This window comes from Microcaecilia unicolor, unplaced genomic scaffold, assembly GCF_901765095.1.
Source record: "Microcaecilia unicolor unplaced genomic scaffold, aMicUni1.1, whole genome shotgun sequence".
Lineage (NCBI taxonomy): Eukaryota > Metazoa > Chordata > Amphibia > Gymnophiona > Siphonopidae > Microcaecilia > Microcaecilia unicolor.
The window spans coordinates 202291-223132 of record NW_021963043.1 but is presented as its reverse complement, the minus strand read 5'-3'; the positions used below and the strand labels follow the sequence as shown (position 1 = coordinate 223132).

Genomic DNA, 20842 nt, shown 5'->3' with positions numbered 1-20842 from the left:
TAGTCTGACCCATTATGGCATGTTCTTATGTAGTTAGCATGCAACAGGGGCTGGCAGGGACCACCTGTAATCCTGACATTTCTCAGCTAGAAATGCTGCAGCCTTCTGTGTTCGGCTGTGTCTCCCTCACTCTACGTTTCTCTGCTCCCGTTGATTCTATGGGTCCAATTCTGTCCCATAGTCAGGTCTAGTCAGAAGCTGCAGATAAGGATTACATGGCCTATCCAGTGTGCCCATCCACACCATCCCTTCCTCTCCCTTAGAGATCCCACATGCTTGTCCCGAACTTTCTTGAATTCAGATAGTCTTTGTCTCCACCACCTCAGCTGGGAGGCTGTTCCACACATCCACCACCTATTACATAAAGAAGTATTTTCTCAGGTTACTCCTGAGTCTATCCCCTTTCACCCTCATCCACTGGTAATACTAGTGAGTTGGTATGCAGGAAGTTAAAGAACAAATTATGGAGCCATCTTCATAGGCCCCAGACAGTCTGTAGGTACCTGAAAAAACTCATTTTCAAAAAGAAACCTCCCTTTGAAAATGCAGGAGAATGCACTTCAGAGATACAAAGGGAAATGGAAAGTATGCACAAACGATTTAAAAGATTTCCCATCAAAATGCCACCCCCTGGCCTGCTGTCCCACAAGTGAAAATGCAGGCCTTGTAAAAGAGCATTCTTATTATTACCTGCAATGGGAGGGGGGTGGGGTGGGATTTTCAAGCCTTCTTTTTACATGGGTAGACTCCTTTGAAAATTGTCCTTTAGAACATTTTTTGAATTGTTCCTTTAAAAAAAAAAACGATTTAACCAGAATATCTAGGCAGCTTGCCATGGCACAATCCAGTTAGCGGCAGGGTAGATGTATTTATTTATTTGTTACATTTATATCCCACATTTTCCCACCTATTTGCAGGCTCAATGTGGCTTACAAAGTATCGTAATGGCGTTTGCCATTTCGGTTGATAACAAATACAAGATTGTGTTGTGGTCAAATGAGGTAGAAGTGAATCAGGTGTGGTTATCCCACACCAGGGTATACTGGGGGAGTTACATAGATGACATTTTTGTTACGGAATACTACTGGCTGAGTTACTACAATTTGTGGAAGAACTTAATGGATGTTATCCTACCATCAAGTTTGACTGTAATTTCTATTATGAACATTTCAATTTTCTAGATGTGTGGATTAAAAAAGAAGGCAGAGTGGAGGAGTGGCCTAGTGGTTAGGATGGTGGACTTTGGTCCTGGGGAACTGAGGAACTGAGTTGGATTCCCACTTCAGGCACAGGCAGCTCCTTGCGACTCTGGGCAAGTCACTTAACCCTCCATTGCCCCATGTAAGCCGCATTGAGCCTGCCATGAGTGGGAAAGTGCAGGGTACAAATGTAACAAAAATAAAATAGATACTATTGGAGATTCTACATGGAATGTTGCTACTATTGGAGATTCTACATGGAATGTTGCTACTATTGGAGATTCTACATGGAATGTTGCTATTCCACTAGCAACATTCCATTTAGAAGGCTGCGCAGGCTTCTGCTTCTGTGAGTCTGACGTCCTGCATGTACGTGCAGGACGTCAGACTCACAGAAGCAGAAGCCTGCGCGGCCACATTGGTGATCTGCAAGGGCCGACTTCTACATGGAATGTTGCTAGTGGAATAGCAACATTCCATGTAGAATCTCAAATAGTAGCAACAGTGGAGGAGTGGCCTAGTGGTTAGGGTGGTGGACTTTGGTCCTGAGGAACTGAGTTGGATTCCCACTTCAGGCACAGGCAGCTCCTTGCGACTCTGGGCAAGTCACTTAACCCTCCATTGCCCCATGTAAGCCGCATTGAGCCTGCCATGAGTGGGAAAGCGCAGGGTACAAATGTAACAAAAATAAAATACTGTTGGAGATTCTACATGGAATGTTGCTACTATTGGAGATTCTACATGGAATGTTGCTATTCCACTAGCAACATTCCATGTAGAAGGCCGCGCAGGCTTCTGTTTCTGTGAGTCTGACGTCAGACTCACAGAAGCAGAAGCCTGCGCGGCCACATTGGTGATCTGCAAGGGCCGACTTCTACATGGAATGTTGCTAGTGGAATAGCAACATTCCATGTAGAATCTCCAATAGTAGCAACAGTGGAGGAGTGGCCTAGTGGTTAAGGTGGTGGACTTTGGTCCTGGGGAACTGAGTTGGATTCCCACTTCAGGCACAGGCAGCTCCTTGTGACTCTGGGCAAGTCACTTAACTCTCTATTGCCCCATGTAAGCCGCATTGAGCCTGCCATGAGTGGGAAAGCACAGGGTATAAATGTAACAAAAATAAATAAAATAAAATTTTTAAAAGAAGGCAGTTATCTGAGCACGGAAGTTTATTCCAAACCCACAGAAATTTTTTTTTAGCATATAAAAGTATGCATCTGGTTCATCTTAACAGTTGTCTCTTTTCACAATTTTTAAGATATAGAAGAATATGTGGCACTAACCAACAATATAATCAATCTTCTGAGAAGTTGAAAGTTAAATTTTGTGAAAAGTGATACCTGGAGAAATTAATTTAAGAAATCATATAAAAGATCAGTGATGGAGCTGGGAGTTACCCAGGCACCGTTGGTATTTGGGGGCAGGACCAGGATAACTATCCGCTTGACTTAGAATAGCAAACAGGTTGCCCCACCCCTGGATATTCAGTTGCGATTCCTGGATAAGATGCTCCCACGGGCTGTGCACAGGTGTGGAGTGGCCTTCTCCGCAGAGAATTCCAGTTTCAGCCAGTGTCTCTCCTCCATGTATCAGCACTGCCAGTTAATTTAAGCCCCTCTACAAGAGTCTGTCCTGGTCCAATCCTGCCTAATAGGTGACATTCAGACTCATCCCCAGCAGCTTACATCTGTAACTTGTGTAACAGGTATATGCATGTTTCACATCTAGTGGCATAGCCAATGGGGGGGTCCCCTAAGCTCCGCCAGCAGCAGCTTTCCTGCTGCAATATTTTCATCGCTGCACTGCCTACCCTGCTTCCCCCTCCCTCGCATGCATGTTTGGTTTTAATGAAACTGAGCAGCAGAGCGTCACAAATGTTCAATTTCACTAAAACCGAGCATAAGCGCCGGGATGGGAAAGCAGGGCAGGCAGCACAGTGCCGAGTATCACCACAGGAAGGCTTCTGCTGGCAGGGCGGAGAGTGGTGGGACAAAATGTGCCCCCCCCCCCCGAATCAAGGTCTGGCTGCGCTTCTGATCACACCATTATTCAAAGATAACACATGTGCACACTTTTCCTTCGAACGTTACTCCAGCGAGCCCACACAAAGGGCCCGATTCTATATATGGTGCCTAAAATTAACGCGCCATATACAGAATACGCTTAGTCGTAGTTCATCTACTTGCATCCATTTACGCCATCAAAAAGCTGGTGTAGATCCTTGCGTATAGATCTACACGCACTGGCCCACATTTTATAACAACGTGTGTAGTTTTTAGCACGACCAAGAGACGCCCCCCTAAACACGCCCCTTTTTGCCTGCGCACGTTACAATTTAGGCACAGTACATTACAGAATACCATTAGCAATGTACGCAAGTAAATTCTAATTTTTGCCAATTAGTGCTCATTATTGCTTAGGAGCTGTTAACAATGCTTAATCTTGGTTATAGAATACACCTAGATTTACACGTAGAACCGCGCGTAACTCTAGGTGTGCTATACAGAATCTGGAGGAAAGCGTTTGAGCAAGTATAGACACCCATTTTTGAAAACTCAAAGTGCGCACCTAGGTCCAAACCCCAGGAGGAGTTCGCCATAATTACAAAAACTTAGACGGCGAGTACACAAGGAAAGTCCCTGCGTATAAATTTTAAAAAATATAAACCACTTTGGTTGCGCCACACAGAAAGACAGTATGTCAGAATCCATGAAGTTGCATGGCACAAGTCAAGATGAAGTTTATTTTGATACACTACCTATCATAGTCCAAGCTAACAATTGTAAAAAAAAAAAAAAAAAACAGAAAGAAAAGACAGAAAAGGAAAAGAAATTGTTTTTCACAAATCAGTAAAAGGAGGGAGAGAGAAAAAGGAAGAAGAGGGGGGGAAGAAAGAGAGAAGAAGGGTTAAAGAGAAAGTCACAACATAAGAGTAGCCATACTGGGTCAGACCAATGGTCCATGTAGCCCAGTATCCTGTTTGTCAAACAGTGGCCAAGCCAGGTCACAAGTACCTGGCAGAAACCCAAATCACAGCAGCATTCCACGCAGAACCCCAAAGAGCGGCAACATTCCACGTAGAACCCCAAAGAGTGGCAACATTCCACGTAGAACCCCAACGAATAGCAAGATTCTGGGATCCTAAAGGGTGACAAGATTCCGTGTAGAATCTTAGCAACATTCCATACTACAAACCCCAGGGGAAACAGTTGCTTCCTATGTCTCTCTCAATAGCAGACTATGGACTTTTCTTCCAGGAATTTGTTGAAACCTTTTTAAAACCCAGATACTCACTAACTGCTTTGTTTTTCTTCAGGATCCCTAAGTTTTGTTTCATAGGAGTGGTTTAAATTTCAAAAGAGATGGACAGTGTTTTTTTTTTAATTTTTAGTGCACAGAGCTGCATTCTGAGCTGGAGGCTTTGAGCGATGAGTATTTCTCCTGCCAGACGAAGCTGCGCCAGTGCAGGGACCAGCTGAAGAGTCATCAGGGCAGAAGAACAAACGTGAGTCAGCTTATTTGGCCACTGTGGCCCACACAAGACCCTTCCTTTGTTCCCCTCCAAGACTCCTGCCACCACGAACCCTTGGCCATATTGGAGTTGTATTACATTTCAATCCAGGCGAGATAGTCCTAGAGAGTCTTCTCAGGGAGGAAGAGAAGAGATGATGAGTGTTGAGTTTCTAGTGATTTTTCAGCTCCAGGCTACCTAAATTCATCCATCAGGAAGCACGAAACGTGTCTGCCTATGGGCCTATTAGGGTTAAATTTGAGGTGGGGGGATTGACACTGGCCTGGAATCCACTCCACTGAAACTGGCCTTGATCTGACAAAAGGTGAGATCTTTATAAATAAGTAAAAAGGTTGAAATGTGCTTCAGCTGTGCTAGTTGCCAGATTTAAAAAATTTTCCCCGCCCAAAGTCAAACCCCGCCTCCGAAATGTCATTAACCCTGCCTCCAACACCGCCCAAAACCCGCAGCCTTCAAAAATTTCCCGCAGCCGGTCGCGGGAACCCGCCCAATTGGGTGGGGAAAACCGCCCATCTGGCAACAAGCCTGTGCACAGAGCTCTGCTCAGATTAATTCAGAACTTGTACGCACCAGAAACCGGGAGCTCTCTTTATCCACGGGCGAGCAGGCGGTTTACCATTCTCCCTTGACCCTGTTCCCAACGAGGAAGAGTGCACCTCAGTTTCAGTGACCTTCCCGCTCCTTCTGCCTCCAAGGGGGCCAGATCTGATGGTTGGTTTTCAGTTATTTCCTAAGCTATAAACTTCAATGTGTGGTTGTACAGGAGGAAAAAATCTCAACAGACTCCTGGAACTTAGAACTCCTATGAATTTATAGCCATAGAGCTATCTGTCATCACTGGCTTAAAAAAACCTCCTCTTTCCTGTAGTTTATTCATTTATTGAGGGTCAAAACTCGCACTTATCTTAGCTTTGACTCCACGTTGCTCTCCTTGACGCTCTGTCTTTCTTTGCGAAGGCCGACTCTGGTCCAGGTTTTGGTATCGTTTCCACTTCCTGCTTCAGGTGCTGAGCTTCAACTCTTCCTTCTCAGCACAGTTGCTATAGAGTACGCCAGCACCACGGACCATGAAGCAGGAAGTAGAAAAGATACCAGAACCTGGACCAGAGTCGGCCGTGGCAAAGAAAGGCTGAGCGTCAAGGAGAGCAACGTGGAGTCAAAGCTAAGATAAGTGCGAGTTTTGACTCTCAATAAATGAATAAACTACAGGAAAGAGGAGGTTTTTTAAGCCAATGATTACAGATAGAACTCCTATGAATTTATAGCCATAGAGCTAAGTTTCAGGAGTCTGTTGAGGCTTTTTCCTCCTGTACAACCACACACTGAAGTTTATAGCTTAGGAAATATTTAGAGCTATCCTGAGTAACTGATCCTAGGCAATGCTACATTTTGAGTGGGATGGTTTTCCATGCCTACATTTCCAACCTTACCAACTGAGTGCGTTAAGGCATTTACCGTCATGGCAGCAATTCTGTCTGTAGCCCTGCCTCCTTTTAGGCAACTCTTATGCCATATGGCAAAAGCCCAATCCTATAATGGTATCTGGGCGCCCAGATTTCATTATGGGATACCAGAGTAACCAGACATTGGTGTGCCTGAAATCTAGCCATCCGCAGTTACACCAGCCTGGCATAACGGCGGGCTCAGCAGTGCCAAGGCTGCGCATAACACACAATACTGTAAGCTACATGCAGCCCTATCTACATATATCCCCCCCTCCCCTTTGCATTACTTATATATATAAATATATTATTTTCTAAATTTATATACGCAAGGAGCGCTCAAATGCAGGGGAAAGAGAAGGGTGATGGGATTTGATATATTGCCTTTCTGTGGCTACAATCAAAGCTGGTTGTGTACCTGGGGCAACGGAGGAGGGGGGGGGGTTAAGTGCCTTTGCCCAGCGTTATAAGGAGCTGCAATGGGAACTGAACCCAGTTCCCCTGCTTCTCAGGCCACTGCAGTAACCATTAGGCTACTCCTGCACTTACAGGCTTGCATATTCTAGTTAATGAAGTCAGGTCCTGTTTAGCAGGAACAGATCCAAAGAAGCTTAGCAGAGATTAGGTAGGAAAGCCGGTGCCGGGCAGACTTCTACGGTCTGTGCCCTGATCGAGGCTGAATAGATTTGGATGGGCCAAAGTGGAACTGTTCAGGGGCTTTTGACAACAACTTCAGACGTTTTAGAACACAGGCCAGTGCCAGGCAGACCTCTACAGTCTATGCCCTAAAAATGGCAAGGACAAATCGAGATCAGGTATGCATATGATGTATCACTTTATACCATACTAGTAAAAAGGCCCGTTTCTGACACAAATGAAACAGGCGCTAGCAAGGTTTTCCTCGGAGTGTGTATGTTTGAGTGTATGTGAGAGTGACTGTGTGTGAGAGAGTGAATGTGCGAGTGAGTGTGTGTGTGTGAGAGAGAGAGAGAGAGAGTGAGTCTGGGTGTGAGTGTGTGTGTGAGAATGAGAGTGTGTGCAAGTGTGTATGTGAGACACAATGTGAGAGTGTTTCACACAGATACAGTGTGTGCGAGAGTGTGTGTGAGACACAGACTCTCTGTGAGACTGAGTGTATGAGACCAAGAGAGTGTGTGAGTGACTAGGGGGATCATTTTCAAAGCACTTAGACTTACAAAGTTCCATAGGTTACTATGAAACTTTGTAAGTCTAAGTGCTTTGAAAATACGCCTCTGTGTGACTCATAGAGAGTGAATGTGATACAGTGCGAGACATAGAGTGAGTGAGAGAGAGAGAGAAAGACATTGACTGTGAGAGAGAGTGTGTGTGTGACAGAGATACCCCCCCCCCCCTCTCTGGCGTCAGGCCCCCCTCCCTCCCCCCCCTCTTTCTCTGGTGTCTGAGCGTTACTGTGCAGGACACTGAGCTTCAAGGAACTGACCAATCCTATTTAATAGAATGCGCCTCCAACATTCTGAAGCCGAGAAACCTCGTGTGGTTGGTCACTTCTGCTTGTGACGAACCCGGAAGTACGTGATGTCAATTCAGGAGATGGATACAGAGAGCAGGAATGCCTCAGCCATGCAGTCAGCTTCAGAATGTTGGAGGTGCCTTTTATTATATAGGAAAGGAACTGACCAATCCTATTTAATGGAATGCACCTCCAACATTCTGAAGCCGAGAAACCTCGTGTGGTTGGTCACTTCTGCTTGTGACGAACCCGGAAGTACGTGATGTCAATTCAGGAGATGGATACAGAGAGCAGGAATGCCTCAGCCATGCAGTCAGCTTCAGAATGTTGGAGGTGCCTTTTATTATATAGGAAAGGAACTGACCAATCCTATTTAATAGAATGCACCTCCAACATTCTGAAGCCGAGAAACCTCGTGTGGTTGGTCACTTCTGCTTGTGACGAACCCGGAAGTACGTGATGTCAATTCAGGAGATCGATACAGAGAGCAGGAATGCCTCAGCCATGCAGTCAGCTTCAGAATGTTGGAGGTGCCTTTTATTATATAGGAAAGGAACTGACCAATCCTATTTAATAGAATGCACCTCCAACATTCTGAAGCCGAGAAACCTCGTGTGGTTGGTCACTTCTGCGTGTGACGAACCCGGAAGTACGTGATGTCAATTCAGGAGATGGATACAGAGAGCAGGAATGCTTCAGCCATGCAGTCAGCTTCAGAATGTTGGAGGTGCCTTTTATTATATAGGAAAGGAACTGACCAATCCTATTTAATGGAATGCACCTCCAACATTCTGAAGCCGAGAAACCTCGTGTGGTTGGTCACTTCTGCTTGTGACGAACCCGGAAGTACGTGATGTCAATTCAGGAGATGGATACAGAGAGCAGGAATGCCTCAGCCATGCAGTCAGCTTCAGAATGTTGGCGGTGCGTTTTATTATAAAGGATATAATGAGTTTAGCCTGTTGGGCAGACTGGATGAACAGTGTAGGTCTTTATCTCCCGTCATCTACTACGTTGCTATGTATTTATGTTTCTCATTGGTATTTCTGAGTGATTTCCAAAGCCGACTGTCGGTCTTCTCCCTCCCCACAGAGACGAAGCTGCTGGTGCTGCTGGGTGCCCTTCCTAGTGGTGGCGATAGCCACAGCGTTGGCAGCATTTTTCACTAACCTGGACACGATGGTACACGGAGGGCCAAAGAAGTTTACTCCGTTTTAATGCTGACTGTAGACGTGGAAAAAAATTTGTATGCGTGGGTTTGTTTTCATTTCTTTTCAGTTTGTTTTCCATAAAAGGTGATTTTGTTCATGGCAGCCTCTTTAGCGTTTTGCCTTGTTCATAAAATGGTTTAATACATTTCTGTACAGAATTCTGACTAAATTGCTTTTTACCATCTGGATACAAAAAAAATAAATAAATAAAGGTTAAAAGTAAAGAGAATTATGAGCACTATAGGAAGGTTATGCAGGTCTCTGGGGAGACAGGAGAGAGAGCAAGTAACCTCACGTATTTCAACGAGACGAGAGAAGCCAATTTGAAAACGCTGATTGTGATCACAAATTATGATATAGAAGACACCATGGGTGACGTTCAGAAATTGCGCCCAGTTAGATGCCGGGATGATCTGTGCTAAGCTGGAATTCTGTAACGTCTGCGTTGCACAGAGGGTCCTTTACAGTAATATTAGCATAGCACACATTTCACGCCTAACGTTAAGAGGCGGTATTTATGCCTGCCAAGAGCTGGAGTACATGCTGCCACTCAACTAATGACAGGCGTGCAAATGACAATGTTCTTTAACATTGTGCCAAAATTCTGGGAGTATCTCAGACCTCCCCTCCCCCTCCCACGTCCCTCCTACAGCCCTATCCCCTTTGAGATGAGTGGACTGCCAAGAGAGTGAGCCGGGCCTGGAGCAGAGCTGCCATTCCCCCCCCGAATCATCATCATCGCCGCCAGCCCTCCCACCTCCCACCCACCTGAAATACCTTGGCTGGCCTCGCCAGCTGCAGGCAGCGTGGTTCCTTCCTCTACCCGAACCTGCTACCTAACGGGAACTCATGTTGATATACTGCAATCCAGTAATACACTATAATTTTATATATACTTATATGTTTGTTTTGAGTACCCTCAGATATTTCCACTATATATATTTTTTTACTAGTATATATATATATATATATATATATATATATATATATATATATACTAGTAAAAAAGCCCCGTTTCTAATGCAAATGAAACTGGGGGGGGGGGGGGGGGGGGGGGGGGCTAGCAATGTTTTCTTCTGTGTGCATGTGGGAGTGTGTGTGTCCCTGCCCTCTGGCCTCTCTCCCCTCCCCCCTCTGAGTCCTTCACTGTTACAGAGCCAGCGATTTGATTTCGTGCTCTGCTGTTTTCCTTCACTGACTGTGTTACAGAGAGGGCGGGGCAGACACTCATAGGGAAACCGGATATCTCGCCCCCTTCACACTTCCGGCTGGAGGCTTCATAGAACGTTGGTGTTGCCTTTTATATAAAGATTATATATATATATATATATATATATATATATATATATATAGTGTATGGCAATATAGTGTATTACTGGATTAGAGTATATCAGTATGAGTTTCCATTACATAGCAGTGATCCTGGTTCCAGCAGTGGATTATATTCTATTTATCTACCAGAGGGGGGGGCGGTGGGGGCGGTCCGCCCCGGGTGCACGCCGCTGGGGGGGTGCCGCGGCGCGTGCCTGCTCTGAGTTCACTGACTTCGTGCGTTCGCTGCAGCTCCCTCCTCTGCTCTGCCCTGGAACAGGTTACTTCCTGTTCCGGGTCAGAGGGAGCTGCAGCGAACGCGCGAAGTCAGGGAACTCTGAGCAGGCGCGCGCTGCGGCACCCCCCCAGCGGCGTGCACCCGGGGGGGAGGGGGTCCGCGCTGCATCGGGGGGGGGGGGGGTGCTGCACCCGGGGGGGGCGGGGCGCCGCCCGGGTGTCCGCCCCCCTAGGAACGCCACTGCAGAGACTATTGGATATTTATTGTTTTGTTGCTTCCTCTGCCCAGCATTGCCTGCCCCTGCGGCTGCTTTCCTCAGGTCGCACATGCTCAGTCTCAAAACTGAGCATGTGCAGCCTGAGGGCCCAACAGCTGCTAGGCAGGCAATGCAAGGGGGACCCGGTGTGGAATTTTCTCTCTCCTGTTCCTGTTGGGACGCGATCACCAGGGTCCCGTCAGGAGGAGGAGAGAGAGAGGCGCCAGGTCCCCCTTGGAGGCCCAGGCCTGGGGAATTTTGCCTCCCCTGCCCCTCCCTCTTGGCAGCCTTGGATGCGTGCTATGAAAATTACGCACACGTTACAGAACAGGGTGCAGAGCAGATCCACACGTAACTCCTAATTAATTATAATTAGTGCCAATAAATGATCATCACCTAATTAGCTACACTGTTCCCTCTAAGCTGAGCAGGAGTCCTCCACCTACAGTCCTGCCAGTGGGTGGCGCTGTTTCACTATCACATTTTCAATAGTGAGGGACAGGCAAGCTCTGCAGGACTCCAGGGAACTTGCCTGTCCATAGCAATTGAAAACAACAATATTGAAGCATCACCCCCCCCCCCCCCCCCCCCCCCCCCCCCCCCCCCGGCAACAACGGCAGTTGGAGGACTGCTGCTCAGCTGAGGGAACACTGATTAACTAATTAGTTTATTTACACAAGCTATTTCAAGGGCTTGAATTCAGGACACAGCAGACTCGGGTTACTGTCTTACATCCTCTCGGGCCTGGTAGGTTTAGTCCTGCTGAGGAGCTGGTGCAATTGAGCCTGGGAAGAGAGGAGAAAGGCTTCCAAGACTGTGGTGGCCCCTGATGGCCCTAAAGAAACACCAAGGTATACTCTTTAGTCTATCAAGCAAGAAAACTGGGATACAAGCCCAAGTCACACAAAGTAACACTCTAGTATTTACAACATTAGACAACTGTGCAAGAGAAGTCCTGACATGTCACTACTACTACTACTACTACTACTTAGCATTTCTATAGCGCTGCCACTGTTCCTGTCAAGTTGCTTTATCTCCTTCTGCTTCTGGGACTCAGTTGAAATCAAGGCACTGGTCTGAAAAGTCCAGCTTTCTCAGTCACTACTCTGCAACAGTGCTACCTACTTCCAAGCAGAGGGAACTACTACTTATCATTTCTATAGCGCTACTAGACGTACGCAGCGCTGTACACTGGACATGAAGAGACAGTCCCTGCTCCACAGAGCTTACAATCTAATCAGGATAGACAAACAGGACAAATAAGGGATAAAGGAATTACTAAGGTGGGAATGATAAAACATGGGTACTGAACAAGTGAATGGGGTTAGGAGTTAAAAGCAGCATCACAAAGGTGGGCTTTTAGCCTAGATTTGAAGACGGCCAGAGATGGAGCTTGACAGACTGGCTCAGGAAGTTTATTCCAGGCATATGGTGCAGCAAGATAAAAGGAATGGAGTCTGGAGTTCGCAGTGAAGGAGAAGGGTGCAGATAAGAGAGATTTACCCAGTGAACGGAGTTCCCGGGGAGGAATGTAGGGAGAGATGAGAGTGGAGAGGTACTGAGGAGCTGCAGAGTGAATGCACTTATAGGTCAATAAGAGGAGTTTGAACTGTATGCGGAAACGGATAGGAAGCCAGTGAAGTGACTTGAGGAGAGGGCTAATATGAGCATAGTGACAGAGTTCAATTTCTACACCATGACTCGGCTCCTGGGCCTGGCTGGGATGTGGCAGAGGTAGCAACCGTAGCCCCTGAGGAAGAGAAAGACGCTTTGGCCATCGATCAAGACTAATTTATTTATTTATTATTACATTTATAACCCACATTTTCCCACTGATCACAGGCTCAATAATAACTAGAACAGTGGTTCTCAACCCTCTCCTAGATGAACATCTAGCCAGTTGGGTTTTCAGAATTTCAACAAATATGTGTGGAATAGATTTGTATACCGCTGGGTGTTCAATAAATGCAAATTAATTTTGGTAATGCTGAAACCCCAGCTAGCTAGATTGCCTCCAGGAAAGGGTTGAGAAGAACTGACCTACAAGACCAGACTCCAGAACTTCAACTTCATGCTTCAAAAGGAGTGACCGCCTGACCCCTTAGAAAAGGCCCTCACTAGGAAGGATACAAAATCCAGGTCAAATAGGCCTGAAGTGTTGAGAAGGAAGGTTCATCATACTGACAGCTGGAAAACTGAAGGAGCAGGAAGAAAGTGCTGGATGAAAAGCTTGTATCCCAAGAATCCTGGGGTTACGCAGAGAAACACAAAAGCAGTGGCAGCCTGGGAGGGATCCAGGGCTATGAGTAGGCCTCACTGTGGGGCCTTATTTGCGTAAGTCAGTACTGGCTGAAAAGCAGGTTATGTGTGAAAAACAGTTGCTCATTGATAGGGCCGGCTCTGTGTGCCAAAGTATAACATGTAGGGTTTTGACCTCCGTATATCATTTTCAAATCAAAGCCCCCTTTTTACTAAGTGGGGGTTAAAACTTCACAGCTGAAGTAACTGCAAAGCTTCTGTGTCCAGCATGTCCCATGCACTTACCCCCTGATTCTATAAAGGTTGCCAAAAATCACTCATATAAATTGAGGCATGTTCCCAATTCTCGCATGCAATTTAATAGACTAACGAGCCAATCAGTGCCAATAATTGGCTTTTTAACAAGCTATTATTGGCACTAATTAGATTTATTTAGGACCAACGCGTATAAAGTTAAGCACAGGATTCGTGCCTAAAATTTATGACCGGTCCTAAGAAGGGGGTGTGGAAATGGGAAGAACATGGGCATTTTGGGGTGGAACGGGGGCACGGCTTTGGGTGACATGCGTAATTACAGAATGGTGCTCTGCATGTAAATTTAGGCATGGGCTTTGGCGCCACGTTTTCACTGGTGCAAATTGCCGCGCTTAAATGTACGCACAACTCTCTGCTTAAGCGTGTATTCTATAAACCCTGCCTAAAGTTCTGGGCTTATAAAATACGGTTTACACAGGTATGTTTCAGTACTATTCATACTCTAGCTGTTACTGCCCACTAACAGTACTGCAGATACCTCAAATGCCGTTAACGCCACTTACTGAGGTGCTATTAACTTGCTCCAGCAATAGCATAGCCAGGCTGGTTATTTTGGGTGGGTCTTTGGGAGAAAAAAAAAAAAAACCCACCCACCACCCTGTTCTGCATCTCTCCTTCTCCTCCATCCCGGACCCGGTATTTACCCCCACCTGCAATGCGGCAACTCCCCTTCCCCAGTGTACCTCCACGTTTGTGGACAGCAACAATGCGCATCCGCTGGCATCGCTGGTTTCTGCAGGCTTCTCTCTGCCGTGTCCTGCTGTAGGAAATAGGAAGTGACATCAGCGAGGGCGTGGTGCGGCAGAGGGAAGCGCTCCCAACAGATGTGCGCAAACGTGGTGAGACAGGGAGGGGGGGGAAGGGGGGATTCAATAGTGAAAGGCTAAAGTGAATAGTCTTAACTGTTGGTACAGTGAACCCAAAAGAATGTCAACAGACGTCTATGGAGAGAAAACCAAGGGAGCCCAATCCTTCTACGCTCCTGGTCACTAACAGGGTGCAAACCGTCATCACAGTGCCACAGCTGCTAATGACACGGTCTCCGTAGTAATAGAAAGATCTTTAAAACTGGTTTGGTCCTTGACCATCTGCTTCAGAGCCTCACTCCAGGCATCCAGGTGTTCCTTCATTGAAACACAGACAGCCTCAGGGACACTAAAGGAATACAGCCGAAACCTTCTGCTGCCGCTGATCTCAGGGCAGGAAGCTTCAACGGAGAAAACCCGCAGTGGAGTAAGGGACAAACAGTTTTCAAAGCCCTTGTCAGTGCTGAACCAGTACGAGGCTGGGAATCCCAGAAGTATCCCAAAAACCGTGCATAAGTTCCAATCGGTCGAGCACATTTCGCTGATGGATGTCACCTCTGAGCTGTTCTCCTCTACTGTTTTCAGATGATTTAATACGTCTGTGACGTTCTGCTTTATTTGATCCAAGACTCGTGGATCACACATCCCCGGGCATGATCTCGTTGCGGAAACGTCCACAATAAGCATGTTCTGTTTCAGTACCGCTTCCAGATACACCGACGCTTGCTCTACGTTCAGGATCAGAATGTTGCCGGCCAGAACCAGCAAATGCAAGCGGCACCGGGTCAGGCCTGCAGTCTGCACTGCCTCCATGTAGCTGTAAATCTGGCCTGCGCCTGCTGCACTGTAGTCATAAAGGAAAGCAGGCTTCAGCCCACAGTCCACTGCCAGGACCTGCGCTGCGAGATCCAGGCTGGAAACCAGAGAGAAGCCTTTGTTTTTCTTTAGGCCAAGACACTGCCGTGCAACAGAGACTAGAACCTCAGAAAATGGTGTTACCGTCCCGGGTTGCATTCCAGAACAGTGTTTCCACTTCTGGCGTCACCTCACCGGGTCACAGCATCAACATTATGGAAGTTGCTGAAAAGAAATAGCCACCAGTCAGCCTGAGAAAAGCATCTATATACATTATATTATTACTGTGCACCTGCGAGTTCCCAGCCCAACCAGTACTCAAAGCCACAGCATCAACAAGCAGCTGCGAAATTTCCATTTCATCAGATACCGCATACAATTCAAGATTCTGCGGCTCCTCACTACCTCTCCTCCCTCATCTCCCCCTATGTTCCCACCCGTAATCTCCGCTCACAGGACAAATCCCTCCTTTCAGTTCCCTTCTCCACCACTGCCAACTCCAGGCTCCGCTCATTCTGCCTTGCCTCACCCTTTGCCTGGAACAATCTTCCTCAACCCCTACGCCAAGCCCCCTCCCTACCCATTTTCAAATCTCTGCTTAAAACTCACCTCTTCAATGCTGCTTTTGGCACCTAACCTTTTGTGAATTATAGTATTCCCTATCAGACGGACTCTATACTTGTTTTTAGATTGTACACCTGTCTTTTAGATTGTAAGCTCCTTGAGCAGGGGCTGTCCTTCTATGTTAAATTGTACAGCACTGCGTAACCCTAGTAGCGCTTTAGAAATGTCAAGTAGTAGTAGTAGTAGGTGGGTGGGTTCAACATACAGAGCAATAGGAAGCATTATCAAAAACACAATTAAAAAGCAGAGGCAATGAAAAGATGGAAAAGAATTTATGTGTCTTAACTTTCAACTGGATAAATCTTTGTGTTTTTTTTATTTGGGGGTCAAAGAACAGAATGCCCAGCCAAAAGTTATCTGTACAAGGGGTGGTGGCAACAGAAGCAACCAAGGGACTCACTTGATTGAAACTTAACTGTCTAGTGAATTGCACAAGTCATCCATTTTATTTATTTATAACATTTTTGAATCCCACATTTTCCCACCTATTTGCAGGCTCAATGTGGCTTACATAATTCCGCAAGTGGTGATTACCAGTTCCGGACAGAAGAAATACATAATTGGGGCAAAGGGACCGATTAGGTTAGGTTACAAAAGGAAAGTTCGTCCTATGATAAGAGCTAAAGGTAATAGGTTAAACTTCAATCATGACAAAAAATAGCTTGAACAATTAGGATCATTAAACTGGAAATCAAGATAATTAGCAAAACAGTTGAGATATAGATTTAGGTGGCAGAGATATAGATATAGATTGGGCGACAGAGCAGGTGGGGGGGGGGGGCTGGTTGGGAGGCGGGGATAGTGCTGGGCAGACTTATACAGTCTGTGCCAGAGTTGGTGGTGGGAGGCGGGGCTGGTGGTCAGGAGGCGGGGATAGTGCTGGGCAGACTTATACGGTCTGTGCCAGAGCCGGTGGTGGGAGGCGGGGCTGGTGGTTGGGAGGCGGGGATAGTGCTGGGCAGACTTATAAGGTCTATGCCAGAACCGGTGGTGGGAGGCGGGGCTGGTGGTTGGGAGGCGGGGATAGTGCTGGGCAGACTTATAAGGTCTGTGCCCTGAAGAGGACAGGTACAAATCAAGGTAGGGTATACACAAAAAGTAGCACATATGAGTTTTTCTTGGTGGGCAGACTGGATGGACTGTGCAGGTCTTTTTCTGCCGTCATCTACTATGTTACTATATTGTTATTTAGGCCAGTTATTTATCTATTTAAGTTTGGGTTTGTACTCAGTGGTCCTATTTAAAAAAAAGACAACGCAACTAAAAATACACTAAGATAAGCAAATAAGCCATCATCCATCTATATGTATGTGGACTCTGAACCCTTTAATATCAACCTCAGTTGGTCTTCAAAACTTTCATTTTGCAGCAAGCAGGTGATGCTGCAGGTCTAAAGTTTCCAGTTTAAATTGATATACTGCCTGCATTACCAAAATAATACTAAAATCACAATTTCCACTGAATGAAAATGTTAAGGTCTTTTTTTTTTTTTTTTACATTTGTACCCCGCGCTTTCCCACTCATGGCAGGCTCAATGCAGCTTACATGGGGCAATGGAGGGTTAAGTGACTTGCCCAGAGTCACAAGGAGCTGCCTGTGCCTGAAGTGGGAATCAAACTCAGTTCCCCAGGACCAAAGTCCACCACCCTAACCACTAGGCCACTCCAACAGTGTTACCATTATATGAGTTTATATGGGTTTGAAGGAAAAAAAAGGCCCTATAGAGCTCCTAGATTAAAACCATCTATTGGGGCTAAAACAGGTCTATATAGATCCTCTATTTATCATTGGCCAAAAACCTCCTATGGTGTGTGGTGTCTGGATTACCGTCATGTCAAACGTAATACTAAATTTTTCAAGTTACACTCAAATAATCACTCTGTAGCAAAAACACTTTGCATGGTAAACTGTGAAACATTTAAGGTTTGAAAGAACACTTATCTTTCAAACTGCCAGCACTTGGGAGTTCCACGATATTGAGCCGTTCTTTCTTTCCCTCGCCCCAAGCCAACGGTGGCCAGCATTTCGCCTAGCTGCCTCAGGGTCTTGGTGGCGGGACTGCTTTGGAATTTGGCTTTAATACTATAATACTGTCTTCTCGTGTCTGTGCATAGCGCTCAAATAATAGCATTCAAATTCACAATAATCTGCTCCGACTGTCCCCACTCATTCCTGAGATGTGGATGTATAATAGAGATCTTTGGATCTGGCCAGGAACAGATCCATTGGAGACTTTAGCAAGTGCTGTGTCAGTTGAATGAAGAGGGCGAAAGCCAGATTGACGTGAATCAAGAATAGCTTGAGATGAAAGAAAGTCAAGACAATGGCGGTGAACAGCACGTTCAAGTATCTTGGGTAGGAAAGGGAGGAGAGAGATGGGGGCGATAGTTGGAAGGCCAGGTTTTTTGAGTAGCGGTGTGACTACGGCATGTTTGAAGGCATCAGGAATAGTTGCAGTGGAAAGTGAAAGATTGAGGATATGACAGAGAAAAGGGATGAGATAGTGCTACATAGATGGGTGGGAATAGGATCAGAGGAACAAGTAGTTAGTTTTGAAGAGGAGAAAGACAATGTGCAGTTTCCTCTTCATTTCAGAAAAGGAGGCAGGGGTTGAAGGAGGGTTGAGAATTGACTAACGGAAGGAGAGGTGGAGGTGACTTGGTTGAGAATTCAAGTTTAATCTTGTGAACTTTATCATGAAAGTACTCAGCCAGAGTCTGGAGAGAAAGTGAAGGGGGGAGTTGGAGGTGAAGGCACTTTGAGGACAGAGTTCAGTGTGGCAAAGAGACGTTGGGGAGGGTTTGAGCCAAGAGAATTTGTCAACTGGATGTGGTAGTCGTGTTTAGCAAGTGAAAGAGCAGACTGGAAAGAGGTCAGCAAGAATTTGAAATGTATGACGTGACGTCAGCATGGGATTTCAGGCAAAGGCATTCGGCAGAGCAGGCAACATAAAACCTGACTTTCCTATGCAACCTGTAATGCTGACTTGAACCTTACTCTGGGACCTTTCCTATATAACCTATAAGCCACATTGAACCTACTACAGGTGGGAAAATGTGGGGTACAAAAGCAATAAATAAATAAAATAAAATTTCTCTGCAACAGCTCCTCTCAGCACTCCGTGTAAATTGGGAATGTTGCTCAGCCTGCCTCCCTTTCCTCATACAGACGTCAGCATGAACAGGACCCCATGCTGGCACCACCGATACACGTCAAGCATGAGAGCAATCACAGCAGAAGAGTAGAGAAGACCCACAGGCATATTTTCAAAGCATTTAGCCTTCCAAAGTTCCATAGAAACCCGTGCAACTTTGGAAGGCTAAGTGCTTTGAAAATACGCCTCTGGCAGTGCATCACACTGATAACACGTGAATACCGCACAGACAACTGAAGCACGAACACTACGTTTTGTAGCTTAGATCTAAGGCAGAAAAGCATAACAAATGGTGCATGCAATTAGGAGCCCCCGCAAATTCACTCAGACTCTGCAGCGAGCCCTCTGCACCACAGCTCACTGCAAGGAAGCGCCGCTCCCCTCCTAGTCCCAATGCACAAGTACATACCGGTCCGCGCGCGCCTACCTACCTCGTGCGCGTCTGCAGTTGTGCTCTGAGCTCTCCTGTTACTGACGTCATTAGTCACGTGCCAAGGACAGTCTGAACGAAGCCGGAAGCCGCAAGCGTTGGTGGGAGTCTCCCGGCTTCGTTCGGACTGTCCTTGGCACGTGACTAATGACGTCAGTAACTCCCTATTTAAAGGAACAGAGACACGTTTTTGTTCCTGCGTCTGACTGCAGCGTAGAATTTGTAGGGAGTCAGGGACCCCCCCCCCCCCCCATTTTCTTCCATTCAAAAGCAAAATCCGCACATTATCAAATAGAATGCATCTGGAGATCGGAGGTTAAAGAATTCAGGCCACAAACAAAGAACAAAAGTGAGGTTGGGGGGGGGGGGGGAGGAGTCGGGGACAGGCTAAGAAGAGTTGGATTAAGCATGGGCAAACTAGGCACGGTCCTCTGGAGCCCAAAAGTACTACTACTTAACATTTCTAGAGCGCTACTAGGGTTATGCAGCGCTGTACAGTTTAACAAAGAGAGACAGTCCCTGCTCAAAGAGCTTACAATCTAATAGGTAAGAGTGAGACAAATATAGGACAATCAAGCCATTGTGACATCACTGATGAGGTTGGCTCTTAGGCATTGGTGGAATGAGGCATTATGACATCACAATCTCAGCTCTGGATACCAGAGACTGAAACTCTTCACACTAAGGGGGGAAGTGGGCCAAGTATAGGACAGTCCAGCCATTGTGACATCACTGATGAGGTTGGCTCTTAGGCATTGGTGGAATGAGGCATTATGACATCACAATCTCAGCTCTGGATACCAGAGACTGAAACTCTTCACACTAAGGGGGGAAGTGGGCCAAGTATAGGACAGTCGAGCCATTGTGACATCACTGATGAGGTTGGCTCTTAGGCATTGGTGGAATGAGGCATTATGACATCACAATCTGAGCTCTGGTTAAATCACTGCTATATGTAATACTACTACTACTACTTAACATTTCTAGAGCGCTACTAGGGTTATGCAGCGCTGTACAGTTTAACAAAGAAGGACAGTCCCTGCTCAAAGGAGCAGTGGCGTACCAAGGGGGGGGGGATCCGCCGCTGGGTGCACGCCGCTGGGGGGGGGGTGCCACACGCGCCTGTCCTTCGTTCGTTCTATGCTCCCTCTGCCCCGGAACAGGGCGTGCACCCAGGGGGGTTCTTTCGTGGGGGGGGGGGCGCTGCATCTGGGGGCGGGGCTTATCAGCGATCCGCCCCAGGTGTCAGCCCCCCTAGGAACGCCAAAGAGCTTACAATCTAATGGGCGAAATGTCAAGATGGGGCAATCTAGATTTCCTGAATAGAGGTATGGTGGTTAGGTGCCGAAGGCAACATTGAAGAGGTGGGCTTTGAGCAAGGCTTTGAAGAAGGGTAGGGAAGGGGCCTGGTATATGGGCTCAGGGAGTTTATTCCAAGCATAGGGTGAGGCGAAGCAGAAAGGGCAGAGTCTGGAGTTGGCGGTGGTGGAGAAGGGTACTGAGAGGAGGGATTTGTCCTGTGAGCGGAGGTTACGGGTAGGAACGTAAGGGGAGATGAGGGTAGAGAGGTAATGAGGGGCTGCAGATCGAGTGCATTTGTAGGTTAGTAGGAGAAGCTTGAACTGTATGTGGTACCTGATCGGAAGCCAGTGAAGTGACTTGAGGAGAGGGGTGATATGCGCATATCGGTCCAGGCGGAAGATAAGGCGTGCAGCAGA

The 20842-nt window shown here is 46.7% G+C and overlaps 2 protein-coding genes across 2 annotated transcripts in view; one reads left to right on the top strand and one right to left on the bottom strand.

Annotated features, from left to right (window-relative positions):
• Window positions 1-8952, top strand: part of LOC115458826 (TRAF3-interacting JNK-activating modulator-like) — a 56700-nt gene extending 47748 nt beyond the window's left edge. The window contains 2 exon segments of the mRNA XM_030188645.1: window positions 4591-4704; window positions 8758-8952. Coding sequence (XP_030044505.1) covers window positions 4591-4704; window positions 8758-8883 — 240 coding nt within the window. The 3' untranslated portion in view covers window positions 8884-8952.
• Window positions 8953-14181: 5229 nt separating this feature from the next.
• LOC115458828 (UPF0739 protein C1orf74 homolog) lies at window positions 14182-19149 on the bottom strand. The gene is made up of 2 exons (XM_030188647.1): window positions 19122-19149; window positions 14182-15141 (listed from the first exon to the last, which is right to left on the bottom strand). The coding sequence occupies exon 2, from the start codon at window positions 15073-15075 to the stop codon at window positions 14266-14268; it is 810 nt and encodes a 269-aa protein (XP_030044507.1). The 5' UTR covers window positions 15076-15141; window positions 19122-19149; the 3' UTR covers window positions 14182-14265.
• Window positions 19150-20842: the final 1693 nt, after the last annotated feature.

Excerpts from the sequence above, each read along its gene's own strand:
- LOC115458828 (XM_030188647.1), bottom strand. The coding sequence starts at position 15,075 with ATGCAACCCGGGACGGTAACACCATTTTCTGAGGTTCTAGTCTCTGTT.